Source organism: Stegodyphus dumicola, chromosome 1, assembly GCF_044657685.1.
Source record: "Stegodyphus dumicola isolate Sdum_Otavi_A_Nest chromosome 1, ASM4465768v1".
NCBI classification, from domain to species: domain Eukaryota; kingdom Metazoa; phylum Arthropoda; class Arachnida; order Araneae; family Eresidae; genus Stegodyphus; species Stegodyphus dumicola.
Window position 1 is genome coordinate 287,575,331 of NC_140768.1, and position 27,727 is coordinate 287,603,057.

General features: G+C 31.9%; 1 protein-coding gene across 1 annotated transcript in view; it reads left to right on the forward strand.

Annotated features, from left to right (window-relative positions):
• Positions 1 to 27,727, forward strand: part of Cse1 (chromosome segregation 1) — a 133,905-nt gene that overhangs the window by 102,411 nt on the left and 3,767 nt on the right. Inside the window, exons 19-25 of the mRNA XM_085808301.1 lie at positions 2,766 to 2,916; positions 6,017 to 6,219; positions 14,530 to 14,627; positions 19,274 to 19,359; positions 21,656 to 21,737; positions 24,000 to 24,146; positions 26,645 to 26,876. Of these exons, the coding sequence (XP_085664427.1) occupies positions 2,766 to 2,916; positions 6,017 to 6,219; positions 14,530 to 14,627; positions 19,274 to 19,359; positions 21,656 to 21,737; positions 24,000 to 24,146; positions 26,645 to 26,876 (999 nt within the window). The remainder of the gene's footprint in view (positions 1 to 2,765; positions 2,917 to 6,016; positions 6,220 to 14,529; positions 14,628 to 19,273; positions 19,360 to 21,655; positions 21,738 to 23,999; positions 24,147 to 26,644; positions 26,877 to 27,727) is intronic.

The window sequence follows — 27,727 nt, forward strand, 5'->3', positions numbered from 1 at the left end:
GAAGTAATGGTCATCGTGTTGATAGTCCATGCGGCTGCAAACGTTGACACACCATGCGAGTGGATACTAGGCGGGCTGCAAACATGCCCATTTCCTGACCAATTGTCCGTGATGTGGTTATACATATTTTCAGGGCTGACCTTACAATATGTCTGTCTTCTTGGGCATTAGTCATTAGAGTTCATTGAGATCCTGTATGTCATTCAATATGACCTATATCCGCCTGACAGTGTTCGGATGTTGACCAGTGTGACAGGCGATATCACGGAACGATAATCCACACTCTCGATAGGCAATGATCCTGCCTCTATCGCATTCCAACACTTGCTGGTAAGCATTTCTTATTATTATTCAAGACATAACATGATATTCTGAGCAAATTCCAACCTTACAAAGTGCTTTCCGAATGGGAAATCCACCACACATCTTTTCTTTTATGCTACGCTTCAGATGTCGTTTCTCCCTCCTGCGTCGTCTAAATAAGCTGAAATACTTATCATTTGCATATCCCAACTTCTTTTCATGGGATTTTGACATTCGTCAGATCATTCCTTCCTGGTGTTGCAATTTTAATGGCCAGAGGTGTATAATGGCTTTTGTTTCAAACGGTCTTCACAACCATTTTCAATATTTTTAATTTCTTTGTCCCCTGAACAAATTTCAACCTTTGAGAACAGTGTATCTCAACCTTTGAGATTTCAACCTTGGAGAATATATCTTCAAAAGTTGGCAAAATGGGGAGCTTCAGTATATATGTATCATGTTCACAAAGTTCCTACCTGATTTTTGAAAGTTCTTGGTCATACATATACACTTCCAATTACAAAAATGTTTTAAATGACACACAGATATTCATGTATTTGTATTATACAAGATATTTAATTTCAAAATTTGCAGTTTTTGACATTTTCAGCTTGCTTTAAGAAATTGGTTAATAAATTAATTGGAAATATTCAATTTTGATACCCCTTTAATGCTATTCAGTGATATTCTTCATTGATTTACTAATGAATAATATTCTCTAATTTATAATTTAATTACAGCTGATGGGCTGAATGCATTTTTCTCATAAATAATTATTAAGTTTTGAAATATTAAAAATATGCTTATTTTAGAATCCCAATGTAAAAATCATATTAAAGTTAATTTAAATAGAAATCTTTTCGTGCAAGTAATGTTACGTATTGGCAGTGTGATGATACTGAAACCTTCCAGTGTTTTTTAAAATAAGAATTCTGTAAGATTCTCAGAATAGAATGCCTTTTTTGAATATAATAATGATGAACAATATTTTACACAATAATACGCACAGAAATGAGGGTAACTTAATCTGTTAACATCAGAAGTCTTTTCCTGAACTGTTATTTTATTGTTAGTTAAGTATAAATGCAAATATTACATTTATGTATGGCCTATGAATATGATTCCCAACTAAATATCTCAGTCAATTTTTGTAATATGTAGTAAGTCTTATTTTTTGTATTGTGCTTTTATAATAAGTATGACATTTTCATAGATGTAAGTAATTGGACCTAGATGAACATATAAAAAGTTAAATTCCATAATTTTACAAAAGTGGGTTTTTTTATTTAAAATTGCTGAAATATTAATATTTGCATCATGTAAACCATTTTTGTAATTGGACGTATATGTTTGTGACCAGTGGTTTCAGTGGGATGCGGATGAGAACTTTTGCTTATATCTATATATACTTTGTTTATCAAGATACCCAATTATAAAACCCTTTCTAATTTTAGAATAAAAGTATAGCAAAACAAAATGTCTTATTAAAAAAAAAAAAAAAAAAAAAAAATTATATATACAAGAAACATAATAATAAACTAAAAATTAAAAAGAAATTTTTTTAAAAAACCTGTCCTGTTCCGTAGCTGAAGGATTGAAGTAAAATAAACTTAAAACATCTAAAGTTAATATTAAATTGGAATCAAAGCAAGGCAATTCTTCTATAATTTTAATAATTGCAAATGTACATAAGGCATTAACACAGTATTTAAACAAAATAAAATAAGAATTCATAGAACAAACTCGAAATATAAAAATGTGAAAGGGAAATTATGCAATATATAAATTAATCTCCTTTTACTGAAACTCCAATTCAGAACTCATCAGGGGAGAATGAATTAAAGCTTTATAAAAGTTGATTATTAATATGTTTCAAAAACATGTTTAGTTCTCCTGGTTCATTTGAGATCAAAAACCAAAAAATCAAATCTCAAGAAATTGAAGTAAAATTTCTGGTACATTTGGGATTCGATTTTTTGGTTTTAAATGAAATTTTAATTAAATCTTTTTTTGGTTGTTGATCTCAAATGAACCAGGAGAACGAAACATATAATCGACTTTGAAGCCTTTAATTCATTTTCCCCTGATGAGTTCTGAATTGAATTTCCTGATGAGTTTCAGTAAAAGGAGATTAATTTTTATAATTTTGTGCATTTTTATTTTTCAAGCTTGTTCAACTAGGAATTCTTATTTTAATTTTGTTTTATTTAGATATTGTGTTAAACCTCTTATGCATGGGTGCAATTATTAATATCGCTGAGGAATTGCCTTGCTTTGATTCCAATTTAATATTAACTTTAGATGCTTTAAGTTTATATTTATGTGTGTGTGAAGACTTTATATCTTTGTGCGTAATAAATGTAGCCCGATTCTCAATGTACATAAAACAGCTAAATTGTATTAATGTATAGTGCATGTGTGTGTGTATGTATTTATATATTTATTTTTAAATTTTAATATAGAATCCGAGCAAGCCACACTTCAATCACTATTTATTTGAAACCTTCAGCTTGTCTGTCCGGATAGTTTGCAGAAATGATAAATCTGCAGTTTTAAAGTTTGAAGAAGCTTTATTTCCAATATTTGAAAACATTTTACAACAAGATATTCAAGGTAGCTTTTGAGTCTTTTTATTTATGTAATTTTTAAATAAAATTCCTTCTGAATTTAAAAAAAAAAAAAAAAAATATTTTGAGTATATATATTTAAAAAATGGCAAAGTTTTACATTTGTATTGTAAAATTCAGATGAAAAGTAAAACCAAACAGCTTGAACTAACAATACTTACAAAAATGCTAGAGCAACAGAGAAAGAGTTTCTTACAGAGAAATGCCTAGAACTAGAAGGTGCAGCCACAGCAACAAACATAATTGATGACAATCTGGTTTCTGCTAGCCATAGTGCAAACAGTTAAGAATGTAATTTTCTGCTGTAAATAAACTTGTACTTATGTAGCAGTTTATTTAATTTTTTTAATTATTTTTTATTGAGAATGAGATACAACTGGCCAGTCAAAGCCAAGCTTGGTCATAAGTTACCAACCCCCTGTGCTTATTAGTTGTTTTGACTCAATAAATAAAATAGTCTTAAGTTTCAACAGATCATAAGAGTGATTTTTAGATTATTCCAGAAAATAAGTGAAATATTTTACTAAAGAAAGTAATAAATAATAGAGACAAACTTTATTAAGTTGTTATATCATTTATCTGTTGAACGTAACAGTTATAAGAAATGTAGCTCTGAATACTTTCTTAAAAAAGCAGAATTAAATAGATATGTATAAATACATTAGTAGTAAAGATATTTAGGTTTTTTTAGCAAGATTTATTAAAAAATTCACTGACCTAGGGCTGCCACATTTCCAGTAGGGCTGATATGCTGATCATTATTACACATTAGAAAAATGCCATATGTAGTGCAAAGTCTAAATTCCAAACTCCATGGAATTAATTTGGCTCCATAGTCATCTTTTTGCTTCATACATTTTAAACAGGAAACACCTACTGAATAATATATGTCACTTACACAAACCTGAAAAATTGTTATTTTTTATATTTTAGATTTCATCACCCCATGACTATCAATAACAGCAGCTTGAGAAATAAATAATGCAGGAAAAGGAAGAAGAGGAGAAGTTTAACAGAAATTTTGTTCTATATGCAAAAAAAATAGGTTTTATAAGTGATACATATAAGCGAAAAGATTACATTTAGTGCTGTACTGATTTGTTATTCAGATAAGCACAGGACAGGTGCCAAAGCTGGTGTGACAAAATTTAGGGAAAGGAAAATTTTTAGAATTTAGAGAAGCACCAAGCAATAATATTAAGGATGGCAAAATCTTTCAAATTTAGAGAGAGCATTGAAATGCAAAATTTTTAGAATTTAGTCAAGCAGTTGACAACAGAATTTAAGAGCCACAGAAACTATTCTGGGCTGCAAAATATTTGCACTGGCCCTGAATGAGACTTGAGCATGTGCAGGAAGTAGGTATAAGCATAATAAATAACTAAAGTAATAAAATTCTATCTTGACTTTGGTCAGCAAGCGATAAAAGCTAGACAAAATTTAGTGTAAAAAATATATATAGTAGCTAATATCACAAGTGTAGTATATCCTCTGGTCATGTAGTGTTTCGAATTCACAAAATTTTTAAAAGCAGCATATATTAAAAATTCCCAATAGAATATTAAGTGTAGCCATTTTTTTTCACAATCTATTCTCAATTCATTATATCATGTTCTGTTTTCTTAATAAGATTTTTTTTCCCCCCCATTTGAGCTTTATTTAATAAGCATCACAGTCTTCACACTTACTTCGTATAAATTTTTGTAGTATGCAAACGTGAATGAAAATGTAAATTCTTTTCAAGAATAAAATTTTGATTGCTGGTGTGAAATATATAATGAATTTGTGTAAACCTATAAATAACACTAACCATTATACTTTGTTCCATTAAAATGCAATATATTGTAGTTAAATTTGATCTTAAGATTGCTTCACATTTTGATTAATTTGCATTCACAAAAATAAATGAAAAAAATTGTTCTTGTTACTTTTGTACTTGTATCATTAAATTGCTTAAATACAGTACATAGTCGAAGATCTGAATTGGTGATACTGGATTTCGGAAATTTCCGTATTTTAAATCACCAGTTTGAAATTTAATAAGATGACATGTAGACACGGCAAAACTGGTACTACACTCTTTTTTTTAGTTCATATAGAAAAAGGCTGACTCCAGAGCAGGTATAACTAACAGGTGAATTCAATTCTCAATTTAGAAGTGCCAAAAATTTCAGAATTTAGAGGTGCACTAAGTAACAAAAATAGGGGTAGTAGAACTTTTAGTATTTAGGAAGGTACCAAGCAGCAGAATTTAGGATCTGCAGAGATTGCACCAGCTGTCAAAATGCACTGCATCGATCCTGCCTGACCCCCCTCTACACACACAAAACCATTCAGGGGCTGAAAGTGCTATCCTGATCTACATCATTTAGTGCATTCCACACTGTAGCCAGAGGTGTCTCAAAATAACATGCAGAAATATCTTAGTCCAGGGGGGAAAACATCATGTTTAGGTACACCTGCTTCTTCTCATTATAATCTCCATTCCTAGACTTTGTAGGGAAGGGGATTTTTTATTATTTTATTTTTTATTTGTTTATTTGGCTACTTGTCTAGAGCAGAGTTTCTTAAACTGTGGGTCGTGGGAGCTGCAGCAGGAGGTCGGCAAAAATTTTAGCAATTTTAATATTTCTTTAACTTACTATAATAATTTCACAATTACCAAATATAAATATTTTTAAACAATGCATCTGAAAATAGATAAGACAATACAGACAAAGAAAAAAACAAAAACATATCGATGCATTCTTTTTACAACATAAACGTTCATTTTGCTTTGCACGTGACGCTGTCATTTTATCATTTGTTACTTATTTAAAATTTTCACATTGTTCTATGCCTTAAAATTAGAAATTAAAGTTAGTGATCTAAAACTGCAATAGTACGGTGAAGCGAAAAAATTGACAGCTTCACTCACTTGTGTGTCAGATTTCACAATGCTTATGGGGTCCTGGGTTCACGACTGAAAAATGTTTAAGAAGCCCTGCTCTAGAGGCCTGTATATTGAACATCCAAATTCTGGACTTTGTACTGTAGTCACTTAGATAATGAATAAATAGTTTTATAATATGAACTTTTTATTTTAGAATTTGTACCATACGTTTTTCAACTTCTGTCATTATTCCTCGAGTTCCAAGAATCTCCTGTGCCTAATCATTACATGGCACTTTTCCCTTGCCTTTTGTCTCCTGTTCTATGGGAAAGAATAGGGAATATTCCTGCCCTTAGTAGGCTTTTACAAGCATACATTGATAAAGGAATGCAACAAATTCTTGCTACTCAAAAACTGGTAATTTCCATTTATTTATTTTTTGTATTTTTATTATTAATGTACGTAAGCTTCAGCTAATAGTTGTGGTTATGCTATATTATATAAGCCAAAGATATGCAAATAGATAATTTAAATAAATTTAATCTTTTTATATAAAGTTATTAGTTGGGGAAAACTTGTGATGCATTTGTATTTTGAAACTCAGACTGTCGAATAGTGTAAAAAATTATATTGATTTCAGTAGATAGAATAGTAGTGAAAAAAGAAATGTGTCAGAATAATATTTTAATTTGATTTTAATTCCTCGCAAGTAATGTTTTTCATTTGTATTAAGCTTATGGCAAATTTTCGTTGTTATTTGTGGGGGGGTAGCAAAAGAAGTTGTTTCTCCCCCTTTTGGTCTAGTAAGTGGAATTCACTCATTCGTCCATATTCAGTGGTTTGCTATTTCCCCAAAATATTTGAAAATTTAAGAAATAAGGTGTTTAAAATTTTCAAAATACACTTCTAGCAAAAATAAAAAAATTTTTAAAAATGTAATTGTGATAAAATATATAAAAACAAATACTGTCATACAGTTTGGACAAACAGTTTGATGGGAAAACATACTTTTTATACTCAAAATGTGCAATTTCCTCATTGATTGATTCAGCATCCCACAGTTTTTGATTTACAAAACATACAGTTTGGGCAAACAGTTTGATGGGAAAACATACTTTTTATACTCAAAATGTGCAATTTCCTCATTGACTGATTCAGCATCCCACAGTTTTTGATTTACAGAACTCTCCAAAAAGAATTTTCAAGACAAATGCAATATATTATTTGTGCATCAGGCAGTAATGTGCTATAACATAATGAAGTCTGCCAGCCCAAGCTCGCTGAGAACTATTTTCCCATGACACTTTGATGGCTCAAAAACGGAAAGATGCAACTGGGTGGGTTTTTTTTTTTTCCAGGGGGGGGGAGCTTTTAAGCCACTTTGATGAAAGTAAAATTTACTTAATTTGTCATTTCTTGAAACTGCATTCAGTACAATCTAGAACAGATACTTTAATTATTTATTTCTGCATCATCTCTTAAGCATTAGACTAAAATAACAAATTCTTTTACTTCCATGCAAATGAGAGAGAGAGAGTATGTAGAATTCAAAATTTAAAAAAAACTCATTTACTGTGAGTGTTAACATGGATTGGTGTGTTTTAATGATATATCTTGTAAATTAAAAGCATTAAAAATAGTGAAACTTATTGAAGACTTCTGTCAAAATGTAATGGTGAGAATTTTTGCCTCAGTAAAACATTTGAATGGTCATTATTTTATCTGTAGAATGTCCGATTTTTTAAAATAGATAATGATGTATTGCCAACATGTAAAACAGATTCATCTTTCAGTGAAAATCTGAATAATCATTCATGAGCTTCTATAGCTTGAGCTGTTAAAAGTATACTGGGTGCCTAGGCACTGCTTCTTTTGTAAGAGGTGAAAATACAGTTTCAGATTTCCAGTGTGGTAAGGGAACATTTTGACCCAGAAGGCCAGTTTTTTTCTTTAATGCAGATTGTCAGTTGTGATAAATTATGTTGGATAATTTCTTCTAGAACTGAAATTTTGGTTAGAGCTATCAAAATACAGTGGATGGACAAAAATATGGAAACACCTTGTAAAATGCATGTTTGAAAAGAAAGATTGATTTTAATGAAATATGTAGGTGGCGCTGGTGTTTTTGACTACTGACGCCACCTATACAACTTCGTAAATGTGCTAAACAGTTCAGTTGTTGTCGGAGTACTGTTATGTGAGATTGCATTATGTCAGAGTTAACAGACTTTGAACGTGGGCAAATTGTTGGAGCACGTATGGTAGGTGCTTCCGTAAGCAAGGTAGCCGAGGTGTTTAGTGTTTCAAGAGGTACTGTATCGAAGATTTATTCCGCATATTTGAAAAGCGGAAAAACATCATCTGCTAAATCACAGCCCGGACGAAAGTGTGTCCTGAGTGATCGTGACAGACGATCATTAAGGGCGATTGTGACGAAAAATAAGAAGACCACAGCTGCAAAAGTTGCTGCTGAAATGAATGTGTTACCGAACCCTGTGAGTACCAAAACAATTAGAAGGGAACTTCATAAACAGGGAATTGCTGGCCGTGCTGCAATTGAGAAGCCACTCATCAGTGATGCTAATGCCCGTAACAGGAAAAGGTGGTGTTTAAGTCATAAAGCCTGGACTATAGAGCAGTGGAAGCGAGTAATATGGTCTGACGAGTCTTCTTTCACATTGTTTCCCACTTCTGGCCGAGTTTACGTCTGGAGAACACCATCTCAAGCCTATAATACAGACTGCTTGTTGCCAAGAGTGAAACATGGCGGGGGTTCTGTTATGGTTTGGGCAGCCATATCGTGGTTCTCTGCTAGCCCCATGATAACTGTGTCAGGGCACATGACTGCCAAGACTTATGTGAACATTTAGGCCGATTAAGTTCATCCCATGGTACAAACTTTGTTCCCCGATGGTGATGGTGTCTTCCAAGACAACAAAGCCCCTGTTCACACAGCTCATGTTGTCCAGGACTGGTTTTCTGAGCACGAGGATGAGTTGTCCCATCTCCCCTGGCCACCACAGTCACCAGACCTGAATATTATCGAACCTTTGTGGTCTACATTGGAACGGAAAGTGCGTTCTCGTTATCCACCGCCAACATCGTTATCTGAACTTGCCACCGTTTTGCAGGAAGAATGGTATAATATTCCCTTGGCAAACATACAGGAACTGTACTTATCCATTCCGAGAAGACTGCAAGCTGTTTTGGATGCCAACGGGTTTCCTACACCATATTAAGCAAAGAAACATGTTTTTCTAAAGATGTTTCCATATTTTTGTCCAACCCCTGTATATATCCCATCCATTTTGCATAAAATATCCAGCAAGTGCATCTGCTTTTAAGGTCATAACCAATACTTTTGAGGTCAAAAATTCGGTCATTAAGGTGAATTTTCTAACTTGTATGTCAGTGTCAACACCGACCATCATAGAGTATTTGTTGGATTCACCTCCTGTGCCTTCTGTCCTTTTTTTAGAATCCTCAGGTGCTTCAGCTGCCAAAGAGTAGGACAATTGAGCCACTTTTGCAAATCAACACCAGCATGTGTCACTTGTGGGCAAGCTAATACCGCTGACAAGTGTACAGTGCAAATACCCCACTACATAAACATTAAGGAGAGCAACAAGAAAAAAGGCACAGCAGTTGAACTGATTCTCACCGCAAGCACCAGAATGTGTCCATCGTACAAAGCCGAACTTCACTGGCTGAAGATCGCAACATGTAGTGCAGAAAACAGTAGCTCATCCTCTAGCCTTAAAATACTGTAGTGTAATCTGCGAAGATGACAATGCTGCCCAAATTATTCTGCAACAACAGTCTGATATAGCAAGAATGCTATAAATGAAAAAAATTCCAGTCTGAATGTGCTTAAGACCTTCCAAGTAACTAGCAATTTAGCAGCTATCATGTATAATGGCTCAATCACTCCTCTGTTATTATGAGAGGGTGACTGTGCAGTTTGAAGGGTCCCAATTTTTGTCTATTAGTAGCAAGTGTGTATATTTCCTCCTGTCATGAGATCATGTCAGCACTCACAGATTGACTATTATCATGAAATATTTCAAATATTGACTTTCACTGTGAAAGACAAAATAATTGCTGGCAACTTCAATGCTGCCAGCCTGCTTTGGGAAGCCCCAGCAGAAAATCAACGAACAATACCATTGCATCAAATAACTTAGCTGTAATTAATTCAAGCAATAGTACCCCAACCTGCTTAACTATCGGGACCCAAGGGTGGCCAGACATAACTTCAGCTACAACTAGCATTTATTCTTCAGTTCATGACTGGGCAATTAGTCAACATCCCTCGCTCAGTGATCATCATTTCATCGAGTTGAAAGTATATAGAGACTCACAGCAGGTCACTAATACTAGATGGAAGGTGAAATTCATTACTCTCCATTGCTTTGGCAATGCTCTAGCTCCACATGTGCAAAGCCTGGTAGCACAGTGCAGCTGCAATAATAGATTAGAGTTAGACAAGCTCCATGATAGCCTTATAAATATCATTCACTACATGCAATCAAGTCTAAAAACACCACAAAATTGTTATCGGCAATAAAACACCTTGTTGTAATAATCAGCCGACAGCCGAACGAGCAAAGTACATGCCCTAAGGCTGAATGCAAAAATGCTACATTTCTGAGAAAAGAGCTGTTCAGCCATGACTTTTAAAAGGTACAGGGCTGCCTATAAGTGTCACATTATCAAAGCTAAACTTGCCTCATAGCAAAACTTCTGTATCACAATGCTTAAAAAATATGGTGTGGCCTTTAAAATCACGTATGACAAAGTGTTCAAGTCAACCAGCCTCGCTGCTACAATTCAGTAAACTCCACCGTACAAGTCACTGCCCATATCCATAATAGCATTTTCAAACGAGACACTGCAGTGGACGACACCCTGACACAGAGAGAAGTCTTCCAATAATTTCAGTCCAGTTTACCAGATTTACAGCCATTTTTGACAAATAAAAAGCTCAACAGTGTTATCAGAGCTCTGAATCTAACAAGGCCGCAGGTCCAGATGCTATGGATAATAGTATCATTCAGGCAACATTTAACACTCATTCTGCACTTTTGTTCGCCTACATTATGGCATGCTGGATGGTGAGACATTTTCCTGCCAGCGCAAAGATTGCAGAAGTAATCCTACTTTTAAAAAGGCAGAAGAACCCTAATGCAGCATCATCATACAGGCCGATCTGTTTATTACCTGCGCATACTAAAGTGCTGGAAAGAATTATACTTCTGACACTACAGCATTGTATAACAAGCTAGAGACCACTGAACAGCTGCCAATATGGTTTCATTGCAGGAAAGTCTGTGGACCATGCTTTTAAATCACTTTCTTAACACAGTCATGCTCATTATAAGAGAAAAAATGCACTCACTAATTATTTCAATTGATATTCAGAGCGCCTTCGACTCGTTGTGGTGGCATGATGTTCTAAACAGATTGAATGACATGTAATGCCCTAAAGCACGTTAAGATTCAGTGTCGGGTATGTTCAGACCCAACACTTAGGTAGCTGTAAACTAAATCTTAACTCTCTTTACACAGAAAGAAATGCCACAACAGATAAAGGCATTTCTTTGGAACTTCATAGTTGCGTCTGCTCTTGGGCTCTTCAATGACAACAACTTCGAAATACTTGCATATGCGGATGATTGCTTGCCAGCCAGAGCTCGCAGCAGACGAGAATATGAAATGTGTGGTGGATAAATTTCTCAACTGGGCAATAGATCACAAGCTCATAATTTCACCAGCTAAAATGCAGGGTCGTGATAAACTACTGAAGGTAGATATAGTCATATCCTAGGAATTAAAATAAGCTGAGGTGACAGGCTCACCTGGCACATTTCCTACATTAAACAAAGTCTGCCTAAATTATCAAATTCAGTGTTCAAAACAAGAGTATCCCAATGGGGGTATCCTCGCAAATACTTAAGATTCGTATTCCTTAGTAGCAGAAAGAGTAGCATTGCACGGGGCCTCCGTGTGCGGCTCGCATATGAACATGCATATGATAAATCAACTTAGATTGACGCACCGACCATTTTTTACTAAGCATCAGTCGCGGATTCGGCACATCCTCCACTAATGTCTTGAATGTGTTCGCGGGATACCCCCACTTCATCTCATGATACAAAGTGAATGTGCAGTGGTTCGAACACAGAGATTTAAATGTAACACAACACTATAGAACTGTGATTACTTTCACGGAGAGAATGATTCAAATATCACATCAACACCCTGGCACCCAGCAGAACTTAACATTCAAGTTGAACTGAAACCTTTTGCAGCACTGGAAAATCGGGCTTTGTATGGCTTCAAAGGAGAGCAAGGTATAGGCAGAAGTTTTTGTGAAATACTAGGGTACAATGCAATCCAGACTTGGTCACAAAGGCTAAGTCCTGACAATTCATTCTTTAAAGCCGAGCTAATTGCTGTTAGAGCAGCCATACCATTCTCCATCCAGACAAAACAGCCCTTAACAATATATAGCGACTCAGTCTCCAGGCCATCAAGGGTCGACAATGCAAAATCCAAATAGTGAAAGAGATTCAGAGACTTCTTTGCCCTTCTTACCAGAGAACATGAGACCAAAAGTTGAATGGGTTCATGCTATTACTGGGGTTTTCAGTAATGAAAGATTCGATAAAATAACAAAGCAAGCAGCCATAAACCCAAACACTAGAACCTTTTTCATGCAAGCCCGTAGCTTGGATATGAAGACTGTAACAAATTGCCAACTCCATGGAACAATGGTAGAATAGATGGAATGAAGACTATACAGGAAGAAGAGTGTTCAAATACATCTCTAGAGTCAGCAAGAAACTCAGAGCAGAACAGTAGAGTTAATTCAGTTCCTCACTGGTCATGGCCCTTATTTGAATTATTAAACTGCTTCAAACTTTGTGACAGTGATCAATGCATTTGCAGTACTGTTGTGGACTGAGATCAGTTGCATGGAACCAGCCAGATTTCACCTTTGGAAACCAGCTAATGAACGCTGCTACGCTTGGGCACATTTAGTAATCTATATGCTATTGATCGTATTAAGGAATTATCAAATTCATTCACCATTTCACCTCTCATTTCTAACAATTTGGAGCTATGCTATAATGCCTGCTGTAGTGCCATGGTTGCATGTCAATCTGCCTTCCATATTTTCGGTACTTACACAGAACAATATTCACATGTCTTCTCGTCTACTACATGTTTTCCTATATCTTCTGAGATAGAGTTTGTGGAACTGGATCCCAGACACTAAGAAATAATTTTAGTTGTTGATGGGTCTTTAACAGGCTGACAAGCACCTGTCGTAAGCGGACCAGCTGTCTTGTTGGCGGAGAAAAGAAAGTGCTGAAACTGATAACTGCTTTCAGAATTTCAAACATTTGTGTAATAGTGTGAAGAAAAAATGGCATGGTTTGATATAAAAACATTTCTTTCTTCATTTATTACAACCAAGTTGTAATAAATTCAAACTCGGAAGCAATGACCAGGAAATTGGAATTTTGAATGCCTAGATGACCCATAATGATTAGGAAATGGAAGGCAAAGACAGATTAAATCTTCAGTTTTATTTTCAGCAACATGTAGCGGCTACACACAAGTCGATGCATTAAATGTGCCTGTTCCAAAAGGCTTACATTTTTATATATTTGTTGCAAAAAAGAAGAAGCAGACAGACAGCAGTGTAGCTAGGCCAAAGTGTGGAAAGCAAGTGCGTAATGTTCAAAATAAAATCTTAAGTCAAACTGAGTTAGTTTTGTTTCTCAAAGCATTTTGATTGAATAGTTAATATTGCTGTAAAATTATTATTGGCTGCTTGAGTTCATTTTACATCACCAGAATTATGTAAGAGTCATATGACATAGATTTTTCTCGAAATGACGCAATGCAAATAGATGTTGCTTTTTTTAGAATAAAGAAGAGAAATAAATTTATGCTGCTAATTTAATCTTTTATGTATTCTTTGTTTTTCTTACATATATATATATACACATTTTAAATACTATATATATATATATATATATAACTGGGATTAATCATCCTTATTTCTAGTTCCTTTATTTTTAGGTTGACATAATAAAACTGTATAGTTATTTTATTTTTAAGTGCATTCTGTGTGAAGCTTCCCAATTCTTCAATACCATATATTTTTTAAGTTCATGTGTTTCATTCTCCAGCTCTTTCTTATTAATGCAGATAGTGAAAATTTGATGCTTCTGATTAGTTTTACTTTATTTCATTCTTTTTTTTATCTAAATTCATATGGAGGTACCTGAATACAAAGGAAAAACGTATTTCAACAGATCGTAGTTGACATTCTTTTGTGGTGATCATCCTTAAATAAAATGTATTGCTGTATTCCTTTTAATACTTTATACATATATGTGTGTGCTAATATAGTGCTAGTAAAAGGTTTTTAAAAATGTGCTATTCTATTTTAACTCTGTTTATTGAAAAAAAAATGAATATTTTTATGTTCAGAAAAATTTTACCAAGATGTTCTATAATAGAGAAGATTCTGATCTCAGTTTTAGTTCACAAGAAGAAAAAAGAAAGCTATGCATAAATGTTTCTTTTTATTTCATAATTAAAGACATTTATATTTTTAATTTAAAATTCCATTTGTTGAAGTGCAAGATTTATATGCATCATAAAATTTTAATTATTAAAGTAAAATGTAATTATTTGTTTTAATTACAGAGTGGTGTTTTAGGAGTATTTCAAAAACTTATTGCTTCAAAAGCAAATGACCATGAAGGCTTCTATATCTTACAGAGGCTAATTGAAAATGTCCCTCAGTAAGTGTTGACTTTGTTAATGTCTACTTCATTTTGTTACAAAAGTAACATATAGCATGCATTTGCTCTTAATCAGATCATCCAAAAATTTCTGTATATATCTCATACCTTGTGGAACAACCTAGACAGATAACTGATCATATGCAGTGTAACACAGAGGGCGTAAGGTGGACATAATTATCCGTTCTTGCTGTAATGATTTTCACTATATCTTCATTTAAGCAACTTTTGATGATAACATCCAAATCCCTTTTATTCTCTGCTTGTTCGGTAAGATAGATACTGAAGAAATTTAGGATCTACAGTAGACATTTATGTTGAGGATCGTGTTTCTCAATGTATGTGTCTGTGATTGTATGCTTTTAACAGGTACACTGCTCAAAAAAAAAAAATGGGACAGTCCTATATCTCCCGATCTACTGGGCCGATTGACAAAATTCAAATTGCGTTCTTCATGTCTCGAAAGCGCGACTTAGGATATATATTAGATTTATATATAGCACTATTCTAACATAGGTATTTTGACACAAAATCGGACTTTTTCTGAAATAACATACCAATTTTTTTACATATTTCGATTCTACGACTCAAATTATGCCTAAATATGAAATTTTGTAAAATTTGGAGCGAAATTTACGGAGAAATTCACAAATTTATGTTGGCACTTTTTTGTCAGTTTGCGCCAAGAATACTTCACTTGGCGAACTTCTTAATATATGGCAACCTAGTTTCCTTTCCCATGAGAGAAAAAAAAGTCACCATCGTTCCTTTTTTCCAAATAATATTCTTTATATTATATTTTTAATTATAACTTATTATTTTAAGTAATTTTTTCTTTTTCGAATTTCATTTTAATTGTTTAAGTTGCACGTTCTCTTTTTTTTTTTTTTTTTTTTTTTTTTTTTTCGAATAACTGTTTTAAAAATTTCTATTTACCTATTCGAACTGCGTAAATAAAGGTGCAGCATTTATTTTTTTTTTAAATAGTTTTCTTTATATATATTTTTCGTCATAGTTATTATTTTAGGTAATTTTTATACTTTTATTTTAATTGTTTGTGTTGCATTGTCTCTTCAGATAATTGTTTTAAAATTTTCTATTTATTTCTTCAAACTGAGCATATTAAATATATTTATTAATATCAATTTTCCAGAATTTGATTTTATTTATTTGAACTGCGTTTCTTTCGGAAGAATACTTTGTAACCCAGACTACGATGAGTTTGAAAACTGCATACTATATTAAAAGAGAAAATACAGTAAAGCACAGTTTTACACGCCTTTCAATGTTCCGTTCAGAAAAGATATATATAAATAAGAGAGATGTATAACCGACATTTTAACTTAGGATAACTTGCATACACTGCATTAAACAGTTTTATCATTGTGCCCATTGCTTTACACAATTTTATCCTACACTTGGTTTCTTAAAATGTTATTCATATTTTAGTAAAATATTTTATTTTTGAAATCGCAAGAATCAAATATCATAACATTGAAAAGTTTTAAATTAAAAAAAAAAAAAACAAATACTAAATTTTACGAAAAAATTTATTTTTCTTCTCTTTTTCTTTAAGCATTCTGAAAGTATATTAAAAAGTATCCAACTTTTCAAAACATTTTGGTATTTCTGACAATCATTTTAAATAAAGTTATCGCCTTCCATTTCATAAAGGCCCACAAACGGCCGAGCGGTAAAGACGCTGATCACTGGTAGTTCGGTCCGAGGTTCGAATCCCGCGAACAGGCTGGTTGCATGGGTGTTTTCGTGGTTTTCCCTATGTGTAACGTTAGAAAGTCGTCCACGAAGGCATCCCTCCCTTTAGGCAGATAGCCCTCGTGTGCTTTGCCATAATTAAATAATCCAATCCTTAATTAAATATAATTGATTTGTAACTTCTACTAGAACTGATGTTAAGAATTGAAACGCAAATAAATAATATCGTGTGCAATCTTGATTAATATAAAATTAAAAATATTTGCACAGAAAAATATTTGCATTCAGACAGAAAGTTTTTTGAAATATTTGCAATTACTTTATAAGAAGGATTTATTAATAACCGTAATAATTACTTATTATATTACTGATGATTAGGAATCAGTTCTTGACAATTACATTCTAAATTAGAATTTTAAGAATTATTAGAATTTTAAATTAGAATAATGAAAATACGCTACTCACAAAAATACATTTTAGGATAAAAAAATGAGTTGATTTTTTATGTTTTAAAACTTCTTGAATTCATTTAATAAACATCGTATCCTCGTTGTTAATTTAATTCAGAATGTTGGGTGTCGTTTATATAATTATTCTTACTTGTCCACGGAATCTGCTGACTTATCCAGCGATTAAGTAGCTGCAGATCATTTCTACATAACCATTGAACTTCCATTAATTCAGTTTCTAGAGGGTTGTATATTTATATCATAATTTGACTTTTATAAAAATGATTATTCTGAATCTTATGTTTCTATAAAAATATACTGTGCTTTAAAAATAGGGATGATAGTACCAGTCGCTCTTTCAGCCACTTGAAAAGCATCAGTTTGTTTAGAAATAAATTGTGCAGTTAATGTCATAAAATTCAAATAAACATCAGACGAAAATTCTCAGTTTTAGACAATTCGATTTAATCGAAGTAAAGTAGCAGATGATAAAACGCCGAAGGTAAAAATTTACTCATACAAAAATTTACTCTTATTTAAAAAAAAAAAAAAAAAAAAAAAAAAAAGATAGAGAAATTTAAAAAAATATTAAAAAATTTATTTATAAAAATAGCTTTTCATATAGTATTAATAAATATTTATTACGCATCATTGAGGGAAAAAATGTCATATAATTAATTCTCCGTAAAATTTTACTTGAAATTTAAGGTTAAAAATAGCTGTGGCAATACAGTGTACAAAAATCCATAGACCACATTTGGCGTTATTATCGCTCAAAAAAAAGATGCCAAATTTCAAAACGTGAAAATATGTAAATTTGTGTATATCTTAGAAAATTTTGAATAAAAAAGTCTAATTTTTTGCAGATATGCTTAAAAATATACCTACTTTAAGATGATTGTAAAAATTTTATAGGTTATAATTCAAAATTTCTTTCAAAAAATTTATAAAAATTATTTAAAAATAGAAATTTAAAAAATAAAACACAAAAAATGGGTAAATTTTATTTGGAATGAACCTAAATTTCGAAATGTGAGAGAAAAAATCAAAAAAGTTTAATAAAAAAAGATATATAAATAAATATTTGCCAAATTCAATTAACATTGAGGAGCTAAAATTTTGAGAGCTAATATTTCAAAAACTACTTGTACGATTTTTACAAAACTTGGTATTCTGGCATAATTTGAGTTGTAGAATCGAAATATGTAAAAAAATCGGTATGTTATTTCAGAAAAAGTCCGATTTTGTGTCAAAATACCTATGTTAGAATAGTGCTATATATAAATCTAATATATATCCTAAGTCGCGCTTTCGAGACATGAAGAACGCAATTTGAATTTCGTGAATCGCCCCAGTAGAACGGGAGATATAGCACTGTCCCATTCTTTTTTTAGCAGTGTACCTGTTTATTAATTCAAAGAATTAATTACTGCTGTAAAGACAGTTCTTGTGCTTCATGGAGTTCATATGAACATCTGTTAATACGAGTTTACTAACCTATCCATTCATGTGCATTGACCCACATAATGTTTGGCCTGTCTGTTTTTTCAAATTTGCTGCTATTTATTGTAATGAACTTGTATATAGCATGATTCCTTATTGCATGACTTTTCTCACATGCCTTCAGTCCAGTTTCATACTCTTGTTATTCATTTTAGTTGCTTTTTCTTGTATTTTAAGGCCAATAACGAAATATGAATTCCTTGGTAAGTTTTTGACATCACTTTGAAACAGTTTGTATTTAACTTTTCATAGTGATGCTAAGGGATTTGCAGCAGTTTTCAAGCTAGATATTCTTCCTTTGACTAGCTAAAGTAAGCTAAACACATGTGGACCCTGTTCTGCAATCCTGATTTCGTCTGTGATGTATTAATAATTTCTTCTATTTTCATCTATTGCAAGTATATAGTGTGCAGTTTAATAAGACTTGTTCCACAATTTCATAAATTCTCAGAAATCAAAGTATAATATTTGCATTTCTATTAAAGGTTACCTATGTACAATATTGAAGAAAGACTGGTTGCCAAACAGGGAAGATCATTTTTTAAATTTCCATTAATTTTCTTTAAATTCAATATTTTAAGAATAACTTATGTGAAATAATTCTTTTTTTATAAATTTTTTAATCATTTTTCTGTGTGTAACAGTTAAATTTTATTTTTGACTGTACCCTTTAATTTTGATGAGCAATGCATATTCACTAACTTTGTTGCTTTTTAATTTCCAACGAAAAGGCACTGAAATGGGGTACTTTCATTTGAAATTTCTTGCATATATGTATATATAGGCGTGTTCATGTGATCAGATATATATATATATATATATATGTGAGTGTCTGGGGTGTGTGTATGTATGTATAAAAGTAACCTAAAATAATTATGTATTCAGTATTAATTTTAATTTTAGGAGCATTACTTTAAAGCTGGTAAATGTATACATTTTTTAATGACAGCAGTATATATAATAATTTTTATCTTGCAGAAATACTTTGGACGAGTACTTAACACAGATATTTGTTCTCTTGTTTCATCGTCTTCAAAACTCAAAAACTACAAAATATATAAAAAGTAAGTTGGTCATTATATGTATGCCTTTATAAGAATTATCACTTTTATTTCTATATGGTAGCATTTTTATATTTACATCTGTATGACATATATATTCATTTTGAAGGAAATTGTTTTTACATGGATATGTTTTTGATAGTGACTAATAACTATAAAAACTAACTGACTTAAACAATAATAAAAATTTGATTGTATTAATTAAAAAATGCATAAAGGTGAGAATGAATGATGGGTGTCAGTTTCAGACAAATTTACTACCTTCTAAGTTACAACCGATTATCGAGTTACAAACTGTTCTCAAACTTGCTACCTGGAAATTAAGGATCAAAAGCACCTGAAAATGCATTCTTGGAATATGTGAAAGTGAGCCCTAGAATAAGCTACTGTTGTTAATTTTGTAGCAAACACTAAGTGAGGATTTATATGAAGACCAACTTCATATTATAATTGGCTGTTCTATTTTATGTGTAGGGGAGTTCTTCTAATTAATGGAATAGCCAGTAATTAGCCAGAATTTCTGGAATAACATAAAGTGAATAGATCCCTAAATATGATATTCTGTGTCATCAAATTTTTGAATCATGTCTTTCAATACATTAATTGACAGGAGGCCTTTACATAGGTTGCTGTGACTTCTGAACTCATGTGGTAGTTGCATACGATTGATGAAGGTAAAAAACCACTCCACAAGTAACATATGGTAAGCAAAATCAGACATATGTTGAACTCAGCTAGAATGTCCTTAGATTTTCTCTCCTTATCTTTATAGACTGAATTACTGACGTTGCTGTCATTTGCATAATGGAGAATTTACATTTTCAAATTTTATCTGCTTTTCATGCAAATTTTTAGTCGTGTAGATTAGAACAGCGTCACATTTTCTCCTGTTGGCAATTGTCAGAACTAATTTTGTTTTTCACAGTCTTTTTCCCCCATGTCATCATTAGTCCTCCTATGAAATTTGATGGCATTCTAGCCGATAGATTAAACTTAGTGTCAGTTTAAAAAAAAAAAAAAGAGAGAGAGAAAAGCACCCTATTTATAAGAATTAAATAAACTAAATTATTATAAATTATCCAGGCAATTATATTTAGTTTTTCACTTAAAAAATTTTGTTTTCATTTTATATGATAAAATCCCAAGGAGTATCTGCTGTGCATTAAAATATTACAGTATAAAGTCTTTAATCCGGAATGATCTATAATCTGGACCTCAAAGCTACAAACTTTTTGCGCATGTGTAAACACATGCGCATAATACGTTTACGCATGTGCGTTGAATGTATAACGGACGGTATAAGCTAGGCTAAAATTATCTAATTATCTATTTCAGTTAATGTTGCAGATTGTGTTGTTCCTTAATTTTCTAATTGGATCCAGCCTATTATCTTTTGCAGACTGTTAGAACAATTTTATGAAAAGTAAGCTTGAACTTGCAATTATGTCAAAAAGAGTTTCCAATTCTGGAGCTGCCATCTACAAAGTGAAAGCATGTTTTGATGTTCATTAAACAAAAAGTGGAATTGCTGCAAAAAATGAAGAAAGTGACAAAGAGGGGATTTGTTTCTCTAACCATTTCGAAATCTGTTTATCAATTTCACACTGCTCTGTGGGGGGTGGCATCGCAGCGCACAATGAACTGGAAGTTGATCTGTCAGCACTATCCTCATCTTCAGGGCAGATGTTTTTATTTTATTCGGCTTATAATTCCGTACTAAATGTAGTGTTTCATCTCGATATACTCCGATATGATTTAAATCAATTTCCTCATCATTATAAATATCATGAATACACATCAAATAGTTTTCTGTTTGCAATTTTCTAATTTTGACTATGCGTAATGTATGCTTCATGCATGCGCACTTTGAAAGAAATGTTTAATAAAGTAAACAAATAAATATTAAGCTGCCCTTTTTTTTTTTTTTTTTTTTTTTTTTTTTTTTTTTTTTTTTTTGTTTTTGTTTGTGTGTGTGTGTGTGTAAATTTTGATACCCTTTAGATCATAATTGCTCCTTATTTCATAAATTATGGTTTCATATTTTTAATTGTATAATTTCCACATGCCATCTTACCAGATTTAAATTGATGATCTATAATCCGGAAAACCCCTAATTCGGAATCGCCGAAGTCCCGACGAGTCCGGATTAAAGACTTTTAGGAGCCTGATAATAACATAATACGGCAGAGACCAAAATATTTCCATGCAAGCTATTTGCACAGGTCCAGTCCAGTGTATTAGAAAACAATTTATATAATATTATTAGTTTTATTTATATATTTTCATTTTTTTTTTAAAGGTTTGTTAGTGTTTTTCTTTCTGTTTTCATACAAGTATGGACCTCAGACATTGGTGTCACTTATTGATGGCATACAGCCAAAGTAAGTCTTAAATTTATCATTTATCTCCTGTGTTGTTTATTTTCTTATTGTTTCAGTTTTCTGAATACCTAATTTATCCATGTTAAGTGCAGTAAGTAGTGCTTGTATATACAGATATAGCCAGAAAAATAGATAATCCAAAACTGATAAAGTAAAAATGAACTCTTGAGAAGTTTTAAAGAAATAATGTATAATATAGTGTTTTAAATAAAATGTAAATAAAAAATAATAAAATTTTGCATAGATTTTAAGTTTTCCTTTTAGGAAAAATCTTCACATCCCCCTTCTTTTTTTATGCTAGTAGTGACAATGGACAAGATTACAGAAATTTGTGATGACACTAAAATCAAGTTAAATAGTCTGACAACTTCTGTACACATTCTGATGCTTCACTTTATCTTTGCTCTTCCACCTTTATTTGCTTTTTGCTCTTCTACTGGTTGCTTTTAACCCTCTTGCTGCATAATTTTTTTTTATCAAAATAGGTTCAAAAATTGCATAATTTTTATTACATATTTCAAATGTGCATATATTTTAGAATTAAAATATGCAAATAAAATTTTATTCCCCAGTTTTTCATATTTCTAAAGGAGAAAAGCATGATTCCACAAAACAAATAATTGATATTCAGATAATCAATAGTTTAATGCATTGGTATATCTATCTGTTGTATGCAAATATATATATTAGATCTGGCAGGAAAGATCACCCAAGTTTAAAATAGAAAGGAAAAGGGCAACTTATATCCCATTTCAGATTTTATTTTGTCATCATATAAAACAGTGTTTGCCGTTTTGTCATCTCTTCTTTTTCTATGTACTTCTGACTTAAATTCCCAAAGGAAATGATCAGAAGTGCAGCCAGCAATCAATATCAAAACTGTTTTCTTTTCTCTGAAGGACGTTTGAAAGGTGAATCCTTCTAATTTTGGCCTCAAGTAATTTAAAATAGACACTATTCATTGTGAGATACCAGAAGCAGTGACTGGATGTGCTCTGCTGAAATTTTGAGTGAAATTCTCAAAACGAGAAGCATTAGGATGATATCGTCAGAACAAAGTGATAAAAAATGGGAAACTTTATAATGGTAAAATAAAATGTGAAATAGGATGCTACTGCTATTTATGTTTCTATTTTTAAAACGGGCATCTTTCTCCTGGATCCTTAGGCACTTTAGCATGTGAATATAAATTGTTACAGTTCATCTTACTAAAATTAAATCTGTTATTGAAATAAGCCTGCCTACCGGCAACCAAATGTTAACCCATTAAACGCTGCAAATTTGTTTCAAATTCAAATCCTAGAAAACAGGCTGGCTGCATGTGAGTTTTGGTGGTTTTGGATTTTGTATAGTGGTGGATACAAGCTAGTTTTCCTTAGAAAGACATCTACAAAGGCATCCTTTCTTTTAGGCAGATAGTCTTCATGTGCTTATGACATAATAAACCTTTGTTCCAGCCAAGGATATATTTTTTTTAATTACATAACTTTAAACTGGACTAATAGCATAATTGAAAAGTGTGTTTGAAAATTATTTTTAACTTATATGTTGGCATTTTCACCTTTAATTCTACTGTTATCCAATGTAATTAGCATTGTGGTTAGTGAAGTTAGTTGCCATTTTGCTAGGCCTGAGTTTGAATCCGGAAAAGCGTGGATGTGTATAATTATCTGTCTCACTTTCTTGTATGCATTGAGAAGGTGTGATAGATCACAAAATCTGCTACCACATGTGGTGAACCTTAGGCAGAGTTCTTAATAAGATCAATAGATTCAGCTATTTTTAACTAATTCCTAACTGCCAGATATAAAGCCATTAGATTTATAAAGAGAAAAGAGGGGAAGGAAAGAAAAATTCTGCTATCTATTACAGCTATCTGTTATTCATAAATAAGCTGTTGATTGCAAAAAGAAAAAAGAAAGAAACTGCACTAATGATTCATTCTGTAGATTCCAGTTGGTAAAGGAGAAGGTAAGATTTCTTTCTGTTTATGATAATTTAAAGATTTGAAAGAAGAGTGAAAGTAATGCTTCAGGAAATTCTGAGAAAAATATTGCTCCTTCTAAGAAATGTAAAAAAAGAAAAAGAAACAGGTGTTTAAAATATTCACTGTATCTACCATTTGATTGTTTGATTGTCTAAAGTTTTTTAACTATTTTATAACAAAAATTTAAATTTCCCATTAATTATGTTTGTTAATTTGAGCAGTTTCAAAACATTTTATTCTTATAAAGGAAATGATTCTTAAACTTTTTTTTACAGGATGTTTGCCATGGTGATTGAGCGTTTAATCATTCCTGATTTACAAAAGGTTTCAGGACAGATTGAAAGAAAAATTTGCTCTGTTGGAATGGTTAAGTTACTCACTGAAGTCCCTGAGATTGTTGATGGTTGCTATTCTCAATTCTGGTACATTTTTCGTATATTGTTTTACTTCAAAATACTTTTATTTTGGCAAAATTTCATTTCAAATCCTTTTCAAATAAATTTTGAGCTGTGAAAGTTTTGTCCTGTAATTTAAGTTTAAAATGAAATTTTTTTCAAATGTTTATGATATTAAATTTAATATTGAATGCATAAAACTTCACCCAACATTTCTCAGAATTTGTTTTATGTAGGAAATTGTGAATATCAGTGTAAAAGTTTATGTAACCATAATTTGAGTTCTAATGAATTAATTATATCTTGTTGTATATGTAATGAAATTTCGGAATTTCATTTTGGTACTTGTAGATTTTTAGAGCAACCAAATTTACCAAAAAAAGTGTCTATCTATTTAGATTAACACTTTTTGGTAAATTTGTATTTTTTGGTAAACAAAATACATATGCAAATAATTTTGTTTTATCTATACAAAATTTTTCTCATTTTGGTACTTGTAGATTTTTAGAGCAACCAAATTTACCAGAAAAGTCAATCTATTCAGATTGACACTTTTTTGGTAAATTTGTATTTTGTATTTGTATTTTTTGGCAACTTTGTATTTGTATTTTTTGGTAAAATTGTATTTACAATGTTTGATGGTTATAATTCTGCAGATTCTGTAAGAATAGCTTCAATTTTTTCAGCCCTTGTGCTCTCACCATATAAATTTAGTAAGATAGGTCTCCGGATGGCATGCATTACTACCCCCCATATCCACACGTAACGTCTTCCAGGATACATTGTGCATACATGAAAGTGCACTTAACAGCGAACACCATGTAGAACAGGTATCCATGCAGCATATAAAATTGCAGAGTTCAATTAATGTGGCATAGTAACACATTAACAATATTAATAAATAAAAATATAATTATGCATTATATTACTTTATAAAGTGTTGTGGGTACAATAATGCAGAATTTACTCTCCAGAAGTTTTGCTTTTTCGCTAATGAATAAAACATCACAGCTTCATTTAAGTTTAGAAGCATTGAGAGCACCACTACTCTTATGCTTGGAAGCCATTGTAATGTAAATAGAAAAATTCTGAAAATGAGAGCTGTGCGGAATGTCACTAATGAAGACAGGGAGATTGTTAAAAGCAGAACTAATGGAACTTTAATGGGAAAATCTGTATTGTAATTTAATGGGAAAATGTGCATTGGTGAATGGGAGAGGGGAGTCATGTTTTGACCACTGATAGCCGTTATCCCCTGCTAACATTTTTATAGCAGCTAAATACATTAAGATTTCCATGGCGGAAAGTTAAATTTGAAAAACACAGTTCTGAGGAGAACCCTAAATTTCAGAATGTACATGAGGATCTAAAGATGATCATTTTTCTCCCTTCTTCAATTCCATCTATTAGGAAAATATATGCTTGTAAAATATAAAAAATACGATGGCTTTGCTCTACGCGAACATGCAACCTCCAATTAATTTTTTGCAATTTAAGATCTTCCCCCTAGACCAGTACCTTCTAGAATATGCTAGCCTATTACATAACTGCTACTATAAATATTGAGTAGGCGCCATTTTTTAGTCAGACTGCTTCCTACTATTGCTGCTACAAGACTGCACTGCTCTGTCCATTTTTCTTTCCTTTGTTAGAAATAATGATGACGCAGAAAGTTTAAATTCAGTCATACTTAGTTAAAATCACTGTGGATATGTAATTTAGAGAGTTTCATCTAAAAGGAAAATGGTCTGCTAATTGGATTAAATGAAAAGCTAAATCATCTTGTCTCGTCATTTGAATTTTGCCTTACCACTCTGCAAAAGCCATGCCTGAACTTTGATACCAAGCTTCCTCACAACTGCTGGAAAATATCACATGCATATGTGTATAATCCTGATAATTCAGGGAATAATTAATTAATTTATGCTGAATTTGTTTCACTGTTGTGTTTCATAAGTTATTCTGAAACTTCAATGCGCTTTTCCTCTCCACTGGGAATCGCGGATATTGAACCCTTGCATACAGAGGTATGCGTTAGCTTTTTGCAAAAGTGTTTTCACACCGTGTTATGACCTTCAGCCAGAAAACACTTTTCTGCTTTGTACCAAATTGTTCTTAACATCTAGCATATCTATAAATCAGTCTATGGTTGTTTTCCAATGTACCAAGAGACTATTGATACAAAGAGATTGTCGATTTCGGCAATTTTATTGGGTCCTCCTGGTTAACCTTTACCATATTTGGCCAGGTATCTTGAATAAAACCTCCCTGATAAAGTTATTCTGGTTATTGGTTTTATTATTACAGATATTCTAGTTGTTTCTCACATCACTTGATTAATGTCATTTCAACCATAGATAAAAAAGACATAAAAGATTAACCTTTTGGGGAAGGTGGAATAAATTATGGTTGCCATATTAGAGGCAATTGTTAGGCAATTTGTCGTAGTTGCTGCAAAGAATTCACAAGTACTTTTTTTTTTTTTTCTTTGAAGAAAGTAAATAATAATTTTCATTTTGACATAGGGCTCCATTGTTGCAAGCACTGATTGGATTGTTTGAACTGCCTGAGGACGACAGCATACCAGATGATGAACATTTTATAGAAGTTGATGAGACGCCTGGTTACCAAAGTGCATACTGCCAGCTAATTTTTGCTGGTAAATCTGAGCATGATCCTATTAATGGAGCTGTGCATGATGTCCGGTTACATCTTGCTTATAGTCTTCAAAAGTTATCTGTTGCCCATCCTGGGAAGGTAAGGAAAATAAATAAATATATATTGTTATTGTTACAGTGGTTAGTAATTTAAATATACAGCAGCTATTTAAAATTACCATAAGTAACCATTTATACCTAAATATAATAGATGTTTAAATTAGGTAAAATCATGTAATGCAATAGTCAGTAAATTCTGAAAAATAATTTTGCTGCTTTGTTTTCTGACGATATTTTCAGTGTCTTAAATTGTGATTATTGCATTCATTTTTCTCATCAACCAATTTATATATTATTTTAAATCAAGTCCTTTAAATTTGAGCATTAAAATTTAGTAAAAATTTTATCGACCAGGAATTTTAATATACATGTTATGAAAACAATTCATTAAATGAAATATGTATACATACACTCTGACCATGCATATTATCATAAGCAGACGTGTGTTGTGTGCACCCCACCACTTGTTTATGAAATGCGAATAGGATTCTTTTATTCTCCCTCCATATTATATATATTTCAAGTTTTCGAGAAGCACTAACTAAAGAAAGGCAATAAAATTAATTTTTGATACTTTTAAATTTATCTGCTACTAATGCTTATTATAATTTGTTGACTTCCTTGGAAAAATTCTGGAGACATTTGTATTCAACTTTTTTTTTTTTTTTTTTTTAAATCAAATGTCTGGTAAAAGGAGTAACCAACTCAGTATAGTTATAGCAGACCTTAAAATAAATATCTTTTGCAAATGGCTATCAAGCACTTATTAATAAAAAAAAAATGTTAGAAATTAAACTGAGACTTGATTTTTAGTAACATTTTATACAAATGTTCAAAAATTTCATTATTTACATTATGTACTTTATTATAAAACTATATGCAATTGATAAT